General features: G+C 33.4%; 2 protein-coding genes across 2 annotated transcripts; both read right to left on the bottom strand.

Annotated features, from left to right (window-relative positions):
* Positions 1–2,521: 2,521 nt before the first annotated feature.
* On the bottom strand, positions 2,522–10,451 carry LOC123909619 (serine/threonine-protein kinase MPS1). Its single transcript, XM_045960490.1, is given in 7 exon segments — positions 2,522–2,694; positions 2,696–3,244; positions 4,373–4,534; positions 4,793–4,993; positions 8,089–9,101; positions 9,907–10,065; positions 10,160–10,451. Coding segments are annotated over 7 exon segments (2,184 nt in total). The 5' UTR covers positions 10,233–10,451; the 3' UTR covers positions 2,522–2,667.
* A 4,621-nt stretch (positions 10,452–15,072) lies between these two features.
* Positions 15,073–22,430, bottom strand: LOC123908603 (O-fucosyltransferase 10). Its single transcript, XM_045959289.1, has 10 exons — positions 21,682–22,430; positions 21,263–21,347; positions 20,869–20,936; positions 20,675–20,763; positions 20,025–20,222; positions 19,664–19,868; positions 19,375–19,542; positions 18,889–19,056; positions 17,729–17,919; positions 15,073–15,966 (listed from the first exon to the last, which is right to left on the bottom strand). The coding sequence occupies exons 1-10, from the start codon at positions 22,048–22,050 to the stop codon at positions 15,756–15,758; spliced, it is 1,752 nt and encodes a 583-aa protein (XP_045815245.1). The 5' UTR covers positions 22,051–22,430; the 3' UTR covers positions 15,073–15,755.
* Positions 22,431–22,915: the final 485 nt, after the last annotated feature.

Genomic DNA, 22,915 nt, shown 5'->3' with positions numbered 1-22,915 from the left:
AAGGACATTTAGATCTTTGTACGAAATTTGTGGAAACAAATAAGTGCAACACATTTGTTATGGTTTATAAGCTTTTGAATTTGGCTTTAATCTTGCCGGTAGCAAATGCAAGTGTGAAACGTGCTTTTGCAAATATGAAGTTTGCGAAAAGTCAACTATGTAACAAAATGAGCGTCAGTGGTTAAATGATCATCTTGTAACTTTTATAGAAAGAAATGTTTTTAAAACAATTAACAACAGAGGTGGAGCCAAAACAATTATAGAGCTCAGACAAAATTTCACATGTGACAATATATAAAGTATAAACAGTTCTACGAAAAAAGTCTGACACAAAAAAGCACAGACATAAAAAGCCCAAAAATCCCAAAATCAAAAAAACTTCCATCCAAGCCGGTCTCCACCAGTCCCAGAGCATCTCAGCAAAATCACAAGGGGTCAAACGAAAGAAAAGAAAGAGGAACAGAACCAAAGACGGAAGGAAAAAGAGAAATCTTACATAAGGGAGTGTGTATACTGTATAGGGTAGTTGCTGCTTAATATTTGACCGGATTAAAAAAAAACCATAAACAGTTCAACAAAAAATTTACATTTTCCCCTAAACTAACCCCAAAAAATAAAAATAAAAATTCAAGATGATTAACAATGCTGTAATTTTAGCTTATTTTCAAGAAATGGATAGTAGACAATTTTTTTTTTAATAGACAGTTTTCATTATAAATACAAATATATTGCATTAAACAATATTATTTCTTTAATTTTAACCACACCAGTATTTTATGTCTGAATCCACCCCTAAACGGAAAGACAACAAACTTTTTATAAAAAGTCTCACTTCCTCACTCATTTGCCTCACTCCTGTCTCAGTTTACTCACTCACCTTCTCTTGTTCATTTTCTTATGTCTTCTTTAATTTTTTTGTTTGTTTAGTTTTTGTCATTTCATGTGTAACCTCATAGTCCGTCGTTAGTTAGTCATATTACTCCCACTGGTGTGTCTTTAGTCACCATAGTTGACAGAGATATGGTAATCAACGAGAGAGTTTTTGTGTCTACATTGGAAACAATATGACTAATTGAAACAAATGCTACTCAAAAGGGGAATTTCCATGCACAAATGGGACTGTCCCATGCTGCTAAACTGGTATGTGGTAGTAGCTAAGTGGCTGCCGGAAGGATCAAAAACAAAACATGGGCCTTCTAAGTGCAAACCTGTAGAGGACGATGAAGAATCTGGTTTGATACGTCTCCATTATTGTTAATTTAATTAATTTCGATGTGATTTTTCTGTCTAATGTGTGATGTCTAATTTTTCTCGGAGGAAGATTTCATTCACGGTCCCTATTATTATATTAATTTTGAAGTCAAAACAGTTGATCATGACATAGTGCGTAAGTTGATATAATTTTTTTGTCTAATTTATAAAATAAATTTGCTTTGCGTTGTAATAAATCTATTTTAACGGAATTTTGCTTCCAGTTGTAATGAGAATAGTATTTTTTTCTTTCAATTTTGATCTGCCTTTTCTGTTAACAATTTAGTTTCCTATCACTGAATGGTCCACTACTTAAGTAGCGGACGACATCTGAACATATTTTAAAAGTAGTAAAAAATTACGATAAAAAATATTCGATAAAAACAACAACATATTACATTGGGATGAAGATCATAAATTAAAAATATAAATTTAATACAAAGGTTAACCATGCATGCCACGATTTCATCAAAGCTCCTCAAACGAATCAGGATTGATTCCTTTGTACTGTACTGAGAGAGAATAGACAACATGGTTCTCATATCGTAGTCGTTTTTGAAGTTTCATATTGGTGAACAAGACGCTTTCATCTGAGTATACTGGCAGACGACGATACTCAACAACAATCACCCTTCTCTCATCATCGCAGTGGAGACGATCGTTGAGATGGCTCAGTTGGTGCTTCAGATTAGCATTAGCCAATGTAACATCAACGTGAATCCTGAAAAGATTCGATTTTTCGTTGTTGTAGTAGACTGCAGCTAGGTAAGTGTTTTTTTTATTGCAGAAATCTTCAATTTTCTGAGTTGTGAATAATGAGAAATGAAACAAAACACCCCTATTTATATAGGTTTTGGTGCATTTTCGTCCATACAAACCTTCTGATACATTTTAGACCACATAACCTTGTACTAGTTTAGTCCGCTACTTAAGTAGCATATGCATGCACCGGAGTTCGTTACTTAAGTACAAACCTAGATGAAGGTCAATATTATTGATCTTTGGTAACAGGCAATGGTCAAGAACGGTGGCCAATTTTGATTAACCACAAGTAGAAGCTCTTACTTTGCTTCAACCAATCAAATGCAACAAAAAAAAAACTATAAATTTTATTCGCTGCCTAAGTAGCAGATAGGAGCATTTTGTTAATTTAGCAGAGCGCCTGAAAATATATAACAGGGTGCAAAAAGAAGATCTCGACAAATGATGTACCTTCAAAACTTTTTTGGTATTTTGACAAGATTATAAATTGATAAATACAAAATCTTCAATTATGATATATTCGCCGCACGCATTTAATTCCTTTACATAACTAGGAATAGACATGAGATGGCATGACCAAAACAGATTGGATAAAAATCAAAGGAATTTGGAATAACCACCAATAAAAAACCACTACATTCCTTCATCTCCTACTTATTTGTTATCAGAATTTGTTAATCTTTTCATGCAGGTGAACACAGAGTTCTGATATATGGGACAGCAATTTACGCTGTCCGTCTCGCGAATTCATTGTGTCAGGAATTATCAACTTAAAGGGGTCACCAAGCACCTGTTGCAGCTGATAACAAAGCTGCAATGCTTCTTGGTCACATGTACAGGTTTCAGCAATAAGTTGCAGCCATTTAAAGGTATTGTCTTGGGACAAAGAAGGATGACATGAAACTGGAGGAGCAAGAAAAGGATGTTGGAGTAACTGAGGAATTCTCCATCTTTCATTGCGATCCCATGCAAGACACTTCTTCATAAGATCGACAAGCCATGGGTTCGAAACTGGTTCATATGTAATTTGATGATTTGGATCAGTTATGACCTTGACTTTGGCCCAAAATGTCTTGTAATCTGAAAAAGGTGTTCTTCCATATACCATTTGATAAAGGATGCAGCCTAAGGACCAGATATCGGATGGCCGACCACACTTTATGATGTTCCCATTCGCATCACTCTCATTGCACATAAATGCCTCTGGTGACATATAATTTAGAGTACCAACCTACAGCAGTTGAAAGAAAGTTAAGTGAAAATTTAATAACTTGGGAAAATTGATCTGCTAACGGTTTCTTGATAGCAGTTTAGAGTATAAATTTAGAGTACCAAACTAATTTAGGATGCAATTGATCTGCTAACGATTTTAAGCTTAGGAAAATGAAAGTCACCTCACCTGTTCAGATGATTTTAAAATATTTTTAGCTTCAATACAGTGTATGAATTAAATAATTGATCCATAGAACCAATTGGCATTATAATGAACGGGGAAAATTCCTTTGATTACAGAATAATGGCAGTTCTTCGAGGTGTTATATTAATACTGTAATAGGTTATTAAGCTATTACATAGTCTCGATTTTGATATTTTAGTTTTCAATCACATTTGTCTTGTTATATGCACAAAGTTTTCTGTTTTGTCATCGTTGAGCTGACAGTTTCTATCGTTCAGCAGACAGTTTCTAGTTTGCTAGAATTTTCTCCCCTGTGCTAACGGTTGTATCGTTCATGTTTATATCATGAAAAAGTGGTCCAATGAAGGAAACATCCATCATTTGCAGAAATAATATTTTCTCTAAAACTAAAATTCTGTCTGCTTATATTTTCTCTTTGTATTAGATTCTACTCTAAACTGTTGGAGTATCTATTCTTAAGAACAAGGTTTCACCAGACTCCTTCCTAAAATCAAAATCCCTGTCTGAAAGGATTACCCACCTCCCAATGCCAAAAGGGCCTAAATCCCTCAAATAACAAGATGCCCACTCTCTAATCCCTTCTCCCTATTTATAGGAAACATGCCTTATTCATTTCATCGAACCAATCAAACCTAATTAAATAACTGATCTCCTAACTAGCAAAATAGACGACTAACCTACCACTTAACTAATAGCAATAGACCTATCAATAACATTTAATAATAATAGTATAGTTCTTTTTGTTTTTGGTGTTACTTAATAGTATCACTGTAATAGGAATGTACACAGTATCATTAACCAACTTTCCAGATTATTCATAGTTAAGATTATTCATAGTTAAATTTAGTGAAATGCCACGACAAGAGTATGAAATGTAGTTCAAACATAGGATTATAACCAATAGAACAAACAGAGAAGATAAGACATGGAAATAAGTAATACCTGTGAATCCCGCTGAATGTTTGTTGTATCACTCATTATTGCTTTGGCTATACCAAAATCAATCAATTTTAGGGAACCTTTGACTAGGAGGAAATTTGCAGGCTTCAAGTCAGAATGCACAATACGCTCTTCATGGATTGTGTTGACAGCTTGAAGAATTTGCTGTAGTTATCAACAAAACAGTCTCAGCTAATTTACTTACAGAGAGTAGCAGTACTATTTTAATCTATCTTCTATCCATTAAAGAAAGAAAACACATGCATATGTTGGACTGGAAAGACAAAGATGCTCACATTCTTTTGGATAACTCAAACAGAAAATTGTCCAACAGTTAAACAGACAAGGAAAAATGTAATTATAAGACATCAAGGTCAGAAAAATTATTAATATAACTTCAAGGTTAAATTGTAGACTTGAAACCTGCCAATAAAACCGAAGCCAGTTTTCATCTATGGTTTGGTTGCACCCATCCAGTTCCTTCCACTTCTGAGACAACATATGAGCCAAGTCAATTTCCCCATGTTCAAGTACCATGTATATAAATCCATCATCCTTGACTCTACCATCCTTATTGTTGAAGGAGCCACTCATGACTCCTTCAAGCAAAGCCTTGTCAGTCACCTAATTACAAGAGTGGATAAAATGAATTATACTAGAACACAAATAAGATAACCCTTACAGAATTATATCAAATCCATAACAAATACAAAATTGAGAAAATCATTACAAAAATATATGTAAGTATGACATGCATGATGATAAAAATAATAATACATCTCACCTGTTTCTAAATGAACATGTTACATAACACCCTCAACCCCCATAAAAGTTTATGTAAACACACACCAAGAATTAGAACTTATTACACTGGAACTGAACAAAATGCACAAACATAATTTCATAAATAATGATGTAATGCTTTTTTATAATGCACAAGGTTCAAGCAGAAATAAATACTGTTAGACGGAAATGTATGTATGCAAACACACTAGCAGATTCGGACATGGGAAAAAACCCCTTTCACATCTGTTAGACAGTTCTACACAATTTTACAAAATGAGTGAATGACTACCCACACCCCCACCCCACCTATTTATACTTACTGTGCTAATCCTCTTAGTGTACACATGAAAAATGGGTGGCTTAAAAGGGATCCTAACAGAATTACTGTTTTTTTTTTTAATGCAGAAGGAGCGTTGAGCCAAAGAAAGCAAATATAGATAGAGGAAAGAAACTATGGCAATATCATCTTGCAAGGAAGAAATTATAACTAAAGAAATAAACAATCGGTATTTCCTTGATAATTTAGTGAATAATACATGAAAGGTATATATAGAATACAATTGACAGACCAGTAAGCACTAATCTAGCCTGAGAATCATGGCAATTATTCTTCCTATAAATGCTAATTCTAAATAAGGAAACAACTAATTATTATTTACAGTCAGTGTTATAAGCTGTACAAAACAGAATATGCTGATTCTGAACTAATCTCTAATAACTTCCAACACTCCCCCTCAAGTTGGCATGAATATGTCATTCATTGCAAGCTTGCTCACCATATCATCAAACTGTCTCTTTGGAAGACTCTTTGTGAGAACGTCTGTTACTTGACTTGTGGTAGGTACATAGGACATACAAATTTCACCACTCTCAATTTTTTCTTTAATGAAGTGCTTGTCCACTTCAACATGTTTTGTTCTGTCGTGTAGGACAGGATTATGGGCAATGGAAATAGCTGCTTTATTATCACAGTAAACTTTAATTCGTGTTGGGCTAGAGACCTTCAATTCCTCCATGAACTTTTTAATCCATAACACTTCACAAAATCCATGGGCCACAGAGCGGAATTCAGCCTCTGCACTGCTCCTAGCTACAACATTTTGTTTTTTACTTCTCCATGTAACTAAGTTTCCACCTACAAAGGTACAATACCCTGAAGTAGACCTCCTATCATTTATATTACCTGCCCAATCAGCATCTGTGTAAGCTTCCACTTGTATATGCCCTCTGTTTTTGAACATCAACCCCTTCCCTGGAGTTCCTTTCAAATATCTCAATATTCTGAAAATAGCTTCAAAGTGAGTAGGTCCTGGTGCATGCATAAACTGACTTATCACGCTTACTGCAAAGGCTATATCAGGCCTTGTATGAGACAAATAAATTAGTCTACCGGCCAATCGTTGGTAGCGTTCTCTATCTACCACTTCATCTTCAGATGCTGCCTTCAGTTTTACATTGGGATCCATTGGTGTGTCTACTGCCTTACACCCTGTCATCCCTGTTTCTGTGAATAAATCAAGTATATATTTGTGCTGGTTGAGAAAGATACCCTCTTTAGACCTTGCGAACTCCATCCCGAGGAAATACTTTAATTTTCCAAGGTCCTTGATATCAAATTCTGCTTCAAGTCTTCTCTTTAGATCACTTATCTCGTTAACATCATCTCCTGTCATGATAATGTCGTCAACATACACTATTAAAATAGCAATCTTACCTTCATGTGAATGTTTAAAGAACAATGTGTGATCTGCTTGACTTTGGGTGAAACCATGTTTCTTAACAACATTTCCAAATCTTTCGAACCAGGCCCTTGGTGATTGTTTTAATCCATATAAGGATTTTTTTCAATCTGCAAACTTTGTCTCTTCCAAGATTTTCTTCAAATCCTGGAGGTAAACTCATATATACTTCTTCATGTAATTCTCCATTCAAAAAGGCATTTTTAACATCAAATTGATGTAGTGTCCAGTTGAAATTTACTGCAAGAGAGAGAAGAATTCTGATGGAATTAATCTTAGCAACCAGGGCAAAAATCTCTTGGTAGTCTATACCATGAGTTTGTGTAAAACCTTTTGCTACTAACCTTGCTTTGTATCTTTCCACATTTCCATCAGCCTTGCATTTCACTGTAAAGACCCACTTACATCCAACTGCCCTTTTGTCATGAGGTAGATCAGTGATGCTCCAAGTATTATTTTTCCTCAGAGCATCCATCTCTTCTTTCACTGCTAATTTCCAATTCGGATCACCTAATGCTTCTTGAATAGTTCTGGGCACAAACAAATTTGAAATCCTAGACACATATGCTTTGTGAGTGTGTGATAACTTGTCATATGACAACATGGGGTGTTTAGTGCATGTTCGAGTACGTTTCCTATCAGCAATTGGGATATTGAGGTCAGAAATTTTTTTCCTCAAAGCAATTGGAAGATTAATATCAGGAAAAGACAAATCCAATCTTTAATAACTTCCAACAATAACGTTATCCGAGTAAGATTATATTAAAAACTGAAACTTGCAATTGATAAATACTTATTTACTCTTGAGGGGGAGTGCTGTATTATAAGATGATCTTCCATTATTTCTTTTCTTTGTATAAAATGTCTTCCTAATATTTTGACAAATGGTTTTTTTTTATTTGGTAGGACATATTCTTTTTCATTCATTTTAGGACCGCAATTAAACACATTATGTACCCGAGTCTATAAATTGTAGCATGTCTTTGTACAAGATGGAACTGAAATTATAATAAGTTTATTCCTTCTTTTCTCTTTTCAAGTAGATATTAATAACACGGGGTAAAGCAACAATATCTAAGATATTAATAAGAGGGGGGTAAGGCAACAATATCTAAGATATTAATAAGAGGGGGTAAAGCAACAATATCTATTTATAATATTCATAACAGATAATAAGAAGTCAGGAGGGAGTACCTCATAATCTATAAGTTGTATGATATTACTTTTTCCTTTCAGCCTGTTTAGATACTCAATCTCTTGACAAAATCCGTATGCAGTGGCATAATCACGACCCTTTAGCTTAATCTTTTTAAGCGCATAGATTGTACAGTCTGATGAAATCACTTTGTGTACCTCACTACTTCCACCAGTACCTATTCTTCCAAGTCTTTGATATAGTTTGCCACTAACTTTAAAAAAATAATCCGGGTCATAGGTCCTTTTCCGAGCTCCTGATGATCCTTTGCCACTTGCAGCTAATTTATCTGCTTTACCTAACTTTGAAGACTCCAACTTCACATCTGAAGATACAGTTGGAGCCTCGGGTTGTGTGTTGGTAGCAACTGCAGACTCTTTTCCTTTAGTTAACACATCATCATTATAGGAAGCATGATTCGAAATGCTAGTTTCCTTTAAAGTGCATCCTTGCTGCTCCTTAGATGGGTTGCTCTCCTTAAACGTCAATTCAGCATCAGTAAGTGAACTACAAGCTTGGACTGCAGTCATTGCTTGATCAGTTGATATTCCAGTGGTTTCTTTTATGGAAGTATTTGCTGATTTAATAACCCCGTGAGTTATTGGATGAGGATTAAGGTTCCCACAACGTTTTGTAACCAAATCTGAGGCACTATTTGGATGGGGATAAGAAGAACCAGTTAAAGAATTCAGCATGGGAGCTGAACTTGAATGAACTGATGTAGTTGTTGCACACGAAGGACCAACTACCGAAGATTGTGTAGCTGGTTGGCTTAAAAAGTTTTTGAATTTATGCAAATGATCTTGATTAGTTACTGTTCTCCTTGGCACCATAGAAATTTTGCCTCCTTCAGAAATTAAGTTTTTTTTAGACTCTGCCTGCTTAATAGTTTTGTACTTCAAGTCTTGATTGATTCCATTTGATGCTTCAGGTAGGCTGCTTGCCAAACACTCCATTTCTGTCAATGCAAGTGAACCCATATGAGATGATATGCTCTCCAAATCACTGAACCCTGCATGTTGAAAGAGAATAACAGAAATACATGGTAGGGCATAATAACTGTTTTGCGATCTGCGCAATGTCAAGATCATTTTCAGGAATTTGTCCATCACAAATGCATAAATAAATTGTCTAAAAACCAAATTACACATTTTCGTAGTGTGGGAGATTAAAAGGAGAGTGGAGAGCTTTTGGAAAAAGGAAGGAGGAAAGAGAAAAATAAAGAAGGATAGTTCCCCAACTTCAATGGGAGGTTTATTTTTCTTCATAAATACAAAATTCACCTAATACGGGGAACTCAAAAAGTGTATTGGAAGGCTAAGAAAAATTCTTCAAACCATGTTTTTATAATATTCTCATTTTATATTCCAATTAGTTTGGTTCCACATTTCAATTTTACACTCGATCCATGTTTTAAGCTAAATCATTTATTACAATGCATGTAGGATTGGTGGTGAGTTTGGAAAAATAATGGTACACTACTGCGATTTTGGCAAAAGCTACCTTATGAAGCTCAAACAAGATAACAATACTACTTTGTGATTTCACCAAACTCAATCCAAACATGCACGAAAACACTTGTCCAAAGTAAGTCATAGAATTGTGATTTGGGCACTCAACTAAACCGTACAAAACCGGCTTGTAAGATGAAGATTGTGTCTGCTTATCTCACATTCGATGGGAGACTCTTAACATTAAGTGTTTCAAAAATTAGAGTTGGATTTTCACATGTCAAGATATAACACAACACATGCAATTCAAATTAAATGGTAATAGTAGTAAATAGAAATGCATGTATGAAAAAATGACAAAATTACCCTCTCCAGCAACAACAACTTCAGTACCCTTTCGAAGCGAAAGAGAATGATTCCCTAATTGATCCAAACTCGTTTGAGAATCATCAGATTTGGTCATGGCCTTTGCTTCAGCAACAGCAGAACGCTTTGGGCGTATGATATTCGATTGCAACGAACCACCTGGTGAAGAATTCCGAAAAAAGATGAACAGAAAATAGAAATTCAGAAAAATTGAGAAATGCGTTTAGCAAAGTGAGAAAAAGAGTAACCGTACCGGGATTTCGACGGCGTTTGAGAGCTGCTTGAACTTGGCGGAGAAGTTCGTAAGAGTTAGGGTTCCCATCCATGGAAAATTTGGGACATTTTCTGACCCCAAAATGGGAATTTTACTGAGCAGTTAGAACAAAAACATAAGATGAGAAGATTTTCATTATTTATTGTTCAACTTTCAGTGTGTTAGATTGTTATTGTTATGCTTCGGTGGTGATGAATGAAGTGGGAGTGTGTGTGAGTAAGAAACAACATTTTGAACTTGAAAATGGCTCGTATTCAAAACTTTGGTTAATAATTTAGTGGTTAAACGACAAATAAAAATTTGGGGTTTGGACTTTCAATTATGCAATAATATATTTAGTAGTAATTATTAACTGATTTTTTTTTTGATAAGCAATTATTAACTGAATTATATTTAAATGTAAAAAAAAAACTTATAATTAAATTGCTTAAAGTAAAAATAAAAATTATTTATAATTAAATTCAGAATAATTATAATTATTGCTTGTTATCGGTTTTGTCAATAAAATGATTGTGTTTTACATAGACAAAATGACAAAATCATCGGAAACTTTCTATACATACAAGTGATCAGAGTCGAACATTGATCATAGCGTTCGGTCTAACAATTTCAACATTTTTTATCAGTTAAACTAGAACTTATAATAAAATTGTCTCTTAAAAATACTTATGTTGGGAGTTTGCTTCTTTACCAATCGGTGTATTAAAATTTTGGTTTTTAAGATATCTCTTCCATGTCACTTGAAGGATGGAGATATTCTTGTATGGTCATGTAGATTTTAGTCACTCTCAAAGATTTAGTCACTAGCAATTAAATAATATGTATTTTTAATATAATTAAATGATAAATAATTTATTGTGTAACCAAATGAATAAGATCATGCAAGAATGTCTCTAAACGGTGTACCTACATTTTAGGTGTTAGTCATAAAATTAGAAATATAGTATAAAAAAAAAATTAAAAACGAGGATTGGTTTTATAAATATTTTGAAGAGTTTAAAGAATCATGTATAACAATGTGGTGTTTCTTAGGTCGCCAAATGCATTGTTTTAGAGGATTGATTTTGTCATTTAAAAAGGGGTAGCAGCACAACTTGTTGTTCGTTTACCTTTCATTCAAATATAATTATCTCTCCACACAAACCCATTTGGGTTGGTCTAGTAGTATTGACTTGAGACCTGAGAGTGTACTCCTCTTAAGATTTTAGGAGAGCTAATTTAGCTTCTTCAAAAAAAAAAATTATCGTAAACTCTCCATACACACAAGTGAGTGAGTTGAGGATCGAATATCGATCATAGTGTCATAAAAGAAAAAAAGAATAATAAACTCTATTGTAAATAATATAATAAAAACTAGTAATAGACGTAACGTTACGACGATTGCTTTTTACGTTATAGTTTGGTAATTAAAATTGGAAGCAAATGTTTTTAAAATTTAGATGTAGTTAATGAGTATTTAGAATTTTGTTGGAAATATGAGACAAATATATTTTTTGCAAAGTGTTAATTATGAATTTTGATTAGTTTTAAACGTAAAAATAGTTATATGGTGTAAAATTGTGAAAAGACATAAGATTCACTTTGAACATGCACCTAAAAGACATAAGATTTTAAATAGTTACATCATTTTTATTAACCAAAAGAACATTGGAAAACAAAGCTAAAACTTATCCCGCATATAATATTTCTCAATTTTTATCAGTTAGAATTTATCCTGTACAGATAGTTACTTTGGAATTTATATAAGTTAGAACTTATCCCGTATAAAATAAGTTTTTTGAAATTTTTATAATTTAGAATTTGTCTCACATATAATAATTATTTTGAAATCTTTATAAGTTAGAATTCGTCCCGTATATGATAATTAATTTGAAATTTATATAAGTTAGAACTTACCCTGTATAAAAGTTTTTTTTTTAAAATTTTTATAATTTAGAACTTGTCTCACGTTTGATAATTATTTCGAAATTTTTATCGGTTAGAAATTGTCTCGTATATGATAGTTATTTGAAATTTATATAAGTTAGAACTTATTCCGTATAAGATAGTTTTTTTTTAAAAAAATTGTAATTGGTTAGAACTTTCTCACATTTGATAATTATTTTAAAATTGTTATCAATTAGAATTTCTCCCATGTATATATATCATAGTTTGTTTGAAATTTATATAAGTTAGAACTTATCCCGTATAAAATAGTTTTTTTGAAATTTTTATTAGTTATAACTTGTGTCACATGTCATAATTATTTTGAAATTTTTTTGATCAGTGATGATTTATCCCGTATACGATAGGTTTTTTTTTTACATAATCCATATACGATAGTTAAAATTTATATATCAGTTGTATATAGACTTTTGAATAAGTGATGAGGGGGAAAATTTTGAATTTAAAATTTGGTGAGATATTGGGAGTAGCAAAAAAATGTCACATGTGTTTGTGGTTTAGATGACTTAGTTTCATTCAAACTGAAAAAGATATAAATGGCTCAGTGGTTTGATTACAATGTAAAATCTGGTTTGATAAAACACTTTTCCACTCACAAATGCTCCAAATGGCTCATATGGCTTGGTTCCATTTGAAATGGAGAGTACTTTTAGTTCAATCATCAAATTTTTGGACATCAATTACCCTCACTTGGGACATTTGGCAGCACCTTAAGCAAGAGTAGTTTAAACTTATCCAAAACAATTAACTTTCTTATATAGATTAATTAGAAAAATAACATTAATATTATTGATATTGTAAAATGAACAACTCTTAGATGGGTACAACCTTGAAGACACACACAAATGAGAAAAAAATATAAGTTATATAATTTAATCACTTCATATAATATTAATTAATCATTTGATTTTTTAATTTTTTAATTTATGGGAAAATACTTGAATGATCACAAAAATTTAGGCACAAGAGATTTGAACACACAGGATTAAATTTCACCTCCACACTCTATTGTTTGTCCTTATCATAGTGTCTTTACCCCTGGTAAGCTTATTATCACTGACTGGCTTTTAAACCTTTTTGTGCTCTCAGTAACACTAAGAAAGGTAAAATGGGCTTTGTTGGTATAAAGTTGGACATGGCTAATTACGATAGGATGGGTGAAATTCCTCAGGATACTTTAATAGTTATGGGATTCTCATTGCATCTCACTAATACTATAATGAACTTTTTTTGTTTGTTTAATATACTATAATGAGCTTTAAAGACAAACAATTGATCATTGTTTCAAACAGTGCATGTGGAGTGTGGACGATTCAGTGTTGATTTGTATTGAAATTAAACATCAACTTCAATGGTAATCCTAGCACTAGTTTCAAAGATTGGGTGGTATATATGATGAACATGCAACACGGATGAAGACACTATGGGTTGTATGTATAGTAGTTATGATCTACAACATGTGGCGTGCTAGAAATAAAAAAGTGTTTGAGGATCGTGACATACTTTTTCAAGCCATTATCATAGCGGAAGAGTGTATTAGAAAGTACACGGCAACCCATGTCAAAGATCCTCCTAGTCGGAGCAAAATCAACAATAACCAGCCAGATAATCAATAGACGTTGAAGTACAAGGTAACCCATGTCAAAGATCCTCCTAGTCGAAGAAAAATCAACAATAACCAGCCAGATAATCATCAGACGTCGAAGTAGAAGAGACCAGGTGAAGGTTGACTCAAAGCAAATTGTGATGCAACAATAACTAGTTATGGGATCTCAGGGTTAGGAGTGGTGATCAGAAATGATTGAGGGCAAGTGTTAGCTGCGGCGAACTGGTAGAAGCCACTACGCTTCTCCTAGTAGATCAACTTACCAACAATATGGGTCTTGGCACACTTGAGTTTAAAACAAACCGCAAAACCATTGTCAGTGTGTTGAGGATGCACAAGAGAATGTGAACGTATTGGGTAGTAATTCTTAAGGTCGTTCATAGAAACCTAGAGTTGTTTCACTAGCGTAATGTTAAGCAAGTGACTAGAAAGGGTAATTGGGCAGCTCATTTGATGGCCCAATATGCCACTAGGGAGGCGGATCATATTTGGATCGGAGAGATCCCCAATGTAATTGTTGAACAATCTATTTTAGATGCTAATTTGGCTCAATAATGTTTTTTTCAACAAAAAAAAAGGGTAGTAATGACATTTGTCACATTCAAAATTCAAAATTCAAAACAATTTTCGAACATTAATCAATCACAAATGTGACACTTCTCCACTCTAACAATTGTTGTCATCCTAACCATCAACACCCCAACTTAGGATTTGGATGAGAGAATAATTGAAGAGGATCCAAATCCCCCAACTTACATATACTATAAAGTCATCCTAACCATCAACACCCCAATTTAGGATTTGGATGAGAGAATAATTGGAGAGGATCCAAATCCCCCAACTTACATGTACTATAACGTTTCAAATCTGCAGGCAATGGATGATCTAAGTCAACATTGACCAAGCTATATGTACTGCATCCAACATCCAACATGTATAGAACCATGAATGAGGCATCCCCCTTACATTATTATGTCTATCTGTTTGGCGACCAACTCTTATCATCCCACTGCTCTCCATTGTACCCTCAACCATTCTTTAATTCTAACACCAACTTTAATCTTGGCCACACACAGATTCTACTTAATTTATAGGTCCCATCTGTACCCAAAATGACAAAAAAGAAAATTCTATTAACGTTGGGGGTCCATTTTCTTTGCCTAAATCCAAACTCCGCCAATACTTTAAAATAACAGTCGTTTGTTTTGTTTCTGATAAAACTACATAACATTAGTAAAGATCTTCTGTAATTGTTCACGGATTCAGGCTCATTTAAGACCATTTCATAATCTTTTTCCTAGGATAAGAGTTCAGAAGGTACTAATGATAGAAAAGAAGAGAGTATAAAGAAGACATGATATTACATTTTTGAAATAGTGGAAACTGGAAGAGACCAAAAACAAAGCCATTAAGTCAACTGATCCAAAACTGGGAAAAACAAAGAATACTCGCTGACTCCATAGACTAGTCTTTTTTGTCTAGCCTAAGGAATTTTACACAAGGACTAAAAAATGTAAAGAATTGTGCTAGCAGCACACTTAACACACTACTTTTCAACATACACTATTTTACTAAATGAAATTCATATGGGTCTCACTAGTTTTTTATGTGGGAGACTACAAGATTTAGTGGAATCCATTTGAATTTCAACCAATAGGAGAGCGGAATCCAAGAAGAGTAATGCTAGTTGAAAAATTGATCAGAAAGCAAAATAAAATATATTCCTGTGTTTTGTAAGTCCTGCTCCTGATATATCCTTTCCTGGAAACTATGTAGATGTAGTGTTCCCACTCCAAACTTCACACTGGAGGCTAGAAAACTGTCCCGCTAAGTGAATTAAGTAATATGCACACAAAACCTTCAAGCAGTCGAAGCAATCTATCACACAAAAGTTGAAACCTCTACTTGTGTTATCAGAACTCACAAGAGGAAACAACTTCAAAAATCCAAAAAACTGGAAGTTGAAACACCAAAGCCATGGAGTTGAAAATAATATAAATCTGATGCAGAGATGTTGGAATAATATTAAGCTTTTGTTCTGTTGTAATAATCAGGAATGTCTACACTGTGGTCAATTGTTTTATTTTCAAGAGACTGCTGTAGGCACCTACATTCTGGTAAAGGGTAAGTGTAGACAGAAGTTTTTCGGTTGAATTTTCTAACTCTAGGGACCATGATTCCTTTGCGGTCACTTTCACTGAGCATGTCATCCATCTGATCCTTGAGGGTATTCCAACTGAAAAATCAATGCAGAAATATTTCATGTCATCTAGTATTTTTCAAAAATTGCATAGCCTAAGGTTCCATATTGAATCCCTCAACATGACAACTATGCTTAAATATAGCATGCAGACAAGGATGGAAAACAAATCAAGTAACAAACTCATTGGCAGTTTAATTCACAGACATAAATAAACAATCGGTGGTAGCATTTGGGACTTGGACACATCAGGACAGCTTATTCTGTTCGGTTCTGATAGGAAAGATGCAGAGGATACATAAAGATTACCGACATACGCACTTTTATTAAACGATGTTAATCTTTACGTATCTCATTGACATAACAAATGATTTTAGATTTATTTAAAAATTTACATACATGATTAAAACGATAATCACTAATCCAACAGTAAATTTTGTAATAGTTATTAAACAGTGTAATAATATCCAAGCATAAAACTCGTATAATTGATGGGCGTACAAATAAAGAATGGGCTCACTTATGCCAATATTTCTATTTGTAGATTATCATATAATATTAAAATATTTATTTACTAAATTGATAAAGTTTTTATCTTGATAGATTTATAAGTTTTTCAAGGTGATTGCAAGGGAATTATTTTCTCAGATTTAAATAGACTCTGTTCTTGAACCCTTTCTTTTTTTCGTAAAGTAGCCTAGTGGCTAGAATTCCACCCTTAAGGTGAATAAGTGGAGTGTCCAGGGTTCAAACCAGACTCTTGCATATATAATGCGATGTCCCTACCAACTGAGCTAAGCTCACGGGGACATTCTTAAACCCTTTCTTTTATACTTATTATGATTTTTGAAGATCTTGACATTATTGCTTTTGTTTAAAATAATATTGTTATGCATTGTTAAGCCCTTTGGATAGGGCAATGATGAATTCTAACTCATGAATCATGATTGAAGCCTAATTTATGGTCTGTGTTCTCTTGGTTATTTAAATTGGTGTTATTTGTTGAGCTTAATATTTTTAGTTATTGTTTGGCAAAATCCATGTCGCAATCAATTATAAAACTATAGGTAACCAACTGGGGATATGTCGGCAAAGCTATGTGGTCTAATTTCTAAACGTTGTTTGAGTGAGTTAACCAATACTGCCAATTAAAGTAGAGTTACCAAAAGTAGGATTGTCAAGAGATTACAATTAGGTGAAGCCTAGTCCTAGCTATTATCCTCTTGAATTCCACATCATTAATCATGATCACGATCTTTGCTCCTTTACTATTCTTAACTGATCACACCTTTCTCAAAACAATTTTGATTTGACGAGATAATCCATGAAGAGTATAACCAGTAACTGTAAACAATCTTGTGTGTTCGACATTCGGGACCGTAAAAATACTGTATCCTGTTTTAGTTAAAAGATGATATATAATAGCAACTATTATCTGTTTCTCAATTTACCATGTGCATACCTTAAGGTTCTCTTATTCATAGCCCCCTTTTTTAGTGGCAACTTTGTTCTGATTTTATTTCGGTTCTCTCAAAGAAAAAGGTTCTCTTATTCATGTCTAGGAGAAACTTCAAGTTCAATCAGTTAACACTCATTTCATAGAACAGACTGGAAATTATAATATAAATCCTAGATACATATATCTAACTAAATTTAGAATATATTTCTAACAAGACAGCAAAAATGATATATGGATTAAAATCAAATATTCCCCAAAATCCTTCAAATTGTTTTAGTGGAGTAATAAATGGAGAGAGAGAGAGAGAGAGAGAGAGAGAGAGAGAGAGAGAGATAGTACCTGATACTTGTGTTCTCGAAAAGAACAACAAGTTTGCGTTTGTCAGGAATAATGGTCTTGGCATGCCCACCATAGAGGAATCTTCTATGACCCATTAGAAAATGAGGGAAGTTACCACCTTGAGTTGTAACAAAAACTTCACTAAACAAGCATACGGTGTAGTCCAGGGCTGCTAATTGGGAGGAATAGCCCTAAAGAAGGATGAAACTAAGCATAAGAGCATATTTGAAAATCCCAAAAAATATTAAGGCATACACTTTTGGTTGCTTCAAAAAAATAAAATAATTAAGGCACACACTTAAAGAAAGAATAACTAAACCTGCCCATCAATTTTTTTGTATTTAACCTCACAAAAAGAGAAGTAAAGACGTACTTACAACTAAACATCAAGCCAAACAAAAAAATTGAGAATGTGGGATGAAGAGAGAACCACAAATCAAAGCCAAATACATCCTTTTATTTTAGAATTGAAAGCTAATTACATCCTTGATTATTATAAATACTACAATATTCATGTTTCCTGTCCAGTAATGCAATCTTTGTGTTGTGTATAATAAACTATAAAATCCAAAAAAGAATAATGTACCGATTGACCTTGCTAAGCCCAATTCACACCCAAATTTAATAGTTTTAATGAAAGGCTGTTACAACTCTGTGCCACTGAGTCCAATTCATTAGCTATCAAATTTTCTCATAGCAAGGTCATATAAATCATACATCCATATATCCGGTTCCAATTACCGTTTTGACTGGCCTAAGTATTTTCATTTAGTCACTACAAGAAATAAAAACATCTATAAATATTACAAATAAGAAAAAAAATTGATGCTGCAGAGGATTTACAGATAAGAAACTTCTAAATAATATAAGTTAACATGCTTCCATGTATTGGCTGCGAAGCTAAGAAAAATAAACAAACATAAAAAAGAAACTGAAGAGCCTTGTAGCCAACCAATTTGAAAGAATGAGGCATGAAATTGGTAAGTGTTCATGCACTAAGAGAACCTTCCCTTAAAAGCTAGCTTTTAAGGAGGAAGAACCAAGCCACTTAAATACTCCACCGAGCATCCCATACTACTAAATGTGGGACTTGGGCACCCCATAATACCCAAGTCTCTATCATAAGTCTATATTATATTCCATCCAGTAAAGATATTTACCATAAAAGGAGCAAGCTCATCTGGTGTTGCAAGAGATTCCTTAGTATATAGATTGGGAAACATTTTTATTAAAGGAGCCAAATATTTTTCAGCATGATATATTTTCCCAGAAGCTAAATATATTGAAGTATTGTTACTGAATCCCATGCCACGTAGCATCATCCCAACCTACATAGTTATGGAAAACAACAGGCAATAAACATCAGTCTCTTCCATAATGTAATATCAGCTTTCTCACAATTTTCAACTTTCATACATTAGTTTCATTTTCATCCCATTATGCTGCTCTTCAACAAAAATTAATTAAAAATGTGCACTAATAGTGAGACCGTGATCAATTGGAATCAGGAATATGTATTTAAGAAAAAGAATGGCAGTCTCTCATCAATAAGTCAATAACTTAAGGACATGAGACTGGCAAGATTTTAAATTAAGAAACAAAAACGAATTGAAGAACTGAGAAGCACCAGCAAGCAAACAAAATACCTCTAGAGGGGTTAGTGGACATTTTCCAGTGACTCGATAGATGTCAGGTACAATGATACGACCTTTTCTTTTGAATTTTCCTTTCCACCCCTTTTCACGAGCTGTATCCATTTCCAACTTCTCCGCCTTTCCTCCATCATATACACAACAGGAGAATGCTACCATGTCCTGCATGTTAGTATATTTAGTCAGTCATTGCATAATACTGACTCAATCCTGTATATTTTTGAGACCTGGAGATGCATATAGCTAAACCTAGTTCTTGATATGATAGAATGAAAATCTGTACCTCCTCAAAGCGAAGATGCACAGCAATATATTTTCCATCTGTCCTTAAGCTCTTCTCACTCATCCGGTAAACCAGATTCTCAGCTAGTGATGATATTGAAGAAGAAAACCTCAATGCTTTATAATTAGTAAGACACCTTAGAAATTGTATATGTGGAGGGACACTCATAGCCAAACGATTAGCAAATGGAGCTATTCGAATAACCCTGCATAAGTTTGCCAAAAATAAAGTTCCTTACTTTCATCAATTTTTTTGCTGAAAACCAAGTTGTGTTGACTGCCCAATATGGATTCACAGTACATGTTCACCCCAAAACCAATATAGAGAATAAGAAATGAGAACAAAGTGGTCCAATACCTACCCTTCCTTTTGCAAGATAGGATTAACAACTCCCAGGTAATAACTGACTGGAGCCCAAGCTTCAACTCTGATGTTTGTTATATTAGTCATATTGTAATTATGTCTCTCCATTATTGCCTCAGGAAGTTCTTTAACCACCTTCACATAACCATCAAGTGTGGATATAAAATGATCTTCGTCATATATATCCCCGAATTCACTGTAAAAAAATAACATTAAATTAAATATATAGTGATTGCGGAAATGAAACCAGGCATAAAGTATACTAAGCCCCATACTACAGTTCACTATACAGCATATTTAATTCTTACTGTAAAAAAAAAAAATGTATTTGCTACTGCTATTTGGAGACAAAATTTCACTTCATAAACAATTGCATCAGAAAGCATATAGTATTTCAATTTCATTTGCATTAAAAAGAATATAAAACAAACACACACTTACTAAATTAAGAAACAAATAAACTACTTTTCCCCCAACCACATGTTACTGAGTTATTAAATGTGGTAATGTTTTGACACAAACAAACCAAACAACGAAACTTAACTAAATCACTAGCAATGTTTGTGTTAAAAAATTTCTCAAGCACAATTATTAAGACCTGTCTTTAAGGGTTCAAAGCCAAAGATAATAAATAGATAAATTGTTCACCTTGGATCTTTCCACACGTTGTGAAATTCAAAATGAGGTATAACTAATATTGCATTCAGGAGTCCAGCAACAGCAACAGCATTGCAAATCTACATAACCACAATTTAAAAAGCACAACAGTGAAAAAATAACTCATCTGTAGAATTAAAAAAAAAAACTGCCGAAATAAATGGAAATGAAAGACTTCGTCATACCGCAGAGCGTTGTTGGTTAAGACCACCATTGGCCTCGACAATCAAAAAACCATTCAGGCCAGGGGACACTTAGATTGGAGAAAATTTAATATTAGAGAGCATTTTGGTAAATAATAAATAACTAAAATAGCATCTTATCATATAAGGTTAAGATCAAAGTAGAAATGGGGAAAATTCTCCAAAAAAAGTCTATATAAACTGTTTCTACAACGGAGCTTATGAAAATAATCTTAAAAGAGCTTATGATTCACAAGCTATATTTTGGTATATGAACTTAATGTAGTAAACAAAATCCAAAATATTACTATGCCAAATTTTGCATCAGCATCAATATTATGGCGACCTTAACAGATAGATTTGTGAAACAAAAGAAAAGAGAAAATAGTTTATATACCAAAATGTTCGTGATGCAAAGATGTCAAATTCGGACAAGGCTTCTTCTCTCTTAACTTCCTTTTGTATTTCCACACAGAAGACAACTGCAAAATAAATAAACAAACAAAAATCAGTTCTGTTTATGAACAACAATGATTTCATTATTCATCATACATCTATAATTAATTAATTAATTAATTAATAATTAATACTAATTAATACTACTAATATCAACAAAACAACAAAATTTTAAATAGCACCAAAGACAAAAGCAAAATTATTCACCAAACAAGATTTGTAACACGAAATCAGCTCCATAATAATCCAATACCTAACTTTCCTTTTTCGATTAACTCTTTCAAATTCACGTTTGTTTCATAATTTTTTCCTATGCGCGCGTGATTATTGTACATTACGCTTAATTTCACTTCCACTCACCTCAATGAAAGAGGAATTATCAGAATCGATTTCATTCCAAAGCTTCTGAAAAACCTCATGACTCCGATAACGAGAACCAGGAAGAGGAGCGTAACCGATGAGAGAAGACAATGTGAAAGGAAACGGTCCAACACACATAAGAAGACCAGAGAGGTAAACCACCGGAAGAAGAAAAAAGTATCGGAGACTCCGCCGTGTAATAATACCTGCCGACAGTGACTTCGTCCGCCGTAATTTCTTCCTTAAATGCAAAACTCCGGCGGAATGACGAGGCGGAGACCGCGGTGGACTTGGTGAGCTACTACTTCCACCACCACATCCGCCATTCTCGGTAGCGTAACCGTTTCCGTTATGTGTTTTTGATTTCATTACAAAGCGAATCTGTTTGTATAATAAGAATATAGTGTAAAAAAGACTCAAAGAGAGTGTGATTTGGTTTAAATGAAAATGATGTGTTAGTGAGGGTTTTGTTTTTGAATAAGATATTTTTCTTTTGTCCTGTTTGGTACGGCGGAAAGATGTCTTTGATGGTGTAGAAGATGTGAAGGGCAGATGGGAAATGGAAGGAAATTATTTAACGGTAGTCACTGTCATTGTAAATTGCGATTGCTTGTACAGTGTGTTTCCCCCCTGGCCATTGTCGGAGAAATTAAATCTACAGATAACATATATATTATATATTGAAAGTTAGTAAGACCAAAGTTGAAGATGAAAATGGCCCTCCTTGTTCTTTCTGTCAAAAAAGAATTGCCTTTGCCGTTGTTTTCCAATATTTAAAGAGTCTTTTATTTTTATTTTTTGTGTTTTAATATCATTTTACTGCCTCGTGAGTTTTTGATTTTAGTCCTGTATTTTTTTTTTTTTTTTTTTGCAAATATATTTCTGAACATGGAAATTTTGTTGGTTTTAGTGTTTCCCGTTAAAAAATAACTGTGTTTATAATTAATTGGTAGCTAATTAGAGATGTATTTGCACATTTAGAGATGTATATGCAACAAAAAAACATGCAGGTACTAAAATCAAAAATTCGCAAATATACAAAGACGGAAATGATATTTAAACTTTTTTTTTGTGGGAACGAAATATTCTCTTTATGCAATTGTAGAAACAAATACTTTGATTCGAGAAAACTGCATTCTCAAGACTAGATTTAAAGGATTTTGTTAATTAGAACTCTTGGAGTATTAATTAAAATATTTAAAAAATAATTAAGAATTTGAAAACTAAAGTATTA

Source organism: Trifolium pratense, linkage group LG2 (genome assembly GCF_020283565.1).
Source record: "Trifolium pratense cultivar HEN17-A07 linkage group LG2, ARS_RC_1.1, whole genome shotgun sequence".
NCBI classification, from domain to species: Eukaryota; Viridiplantae; Streptophyta; class Magnoliopsida; order Fabales; family Fabaceae; genus Trifolium; species Trifolium pratense.
This window is presented reverse-complemented; position numbering and strand designations above follow the sequence as displayed.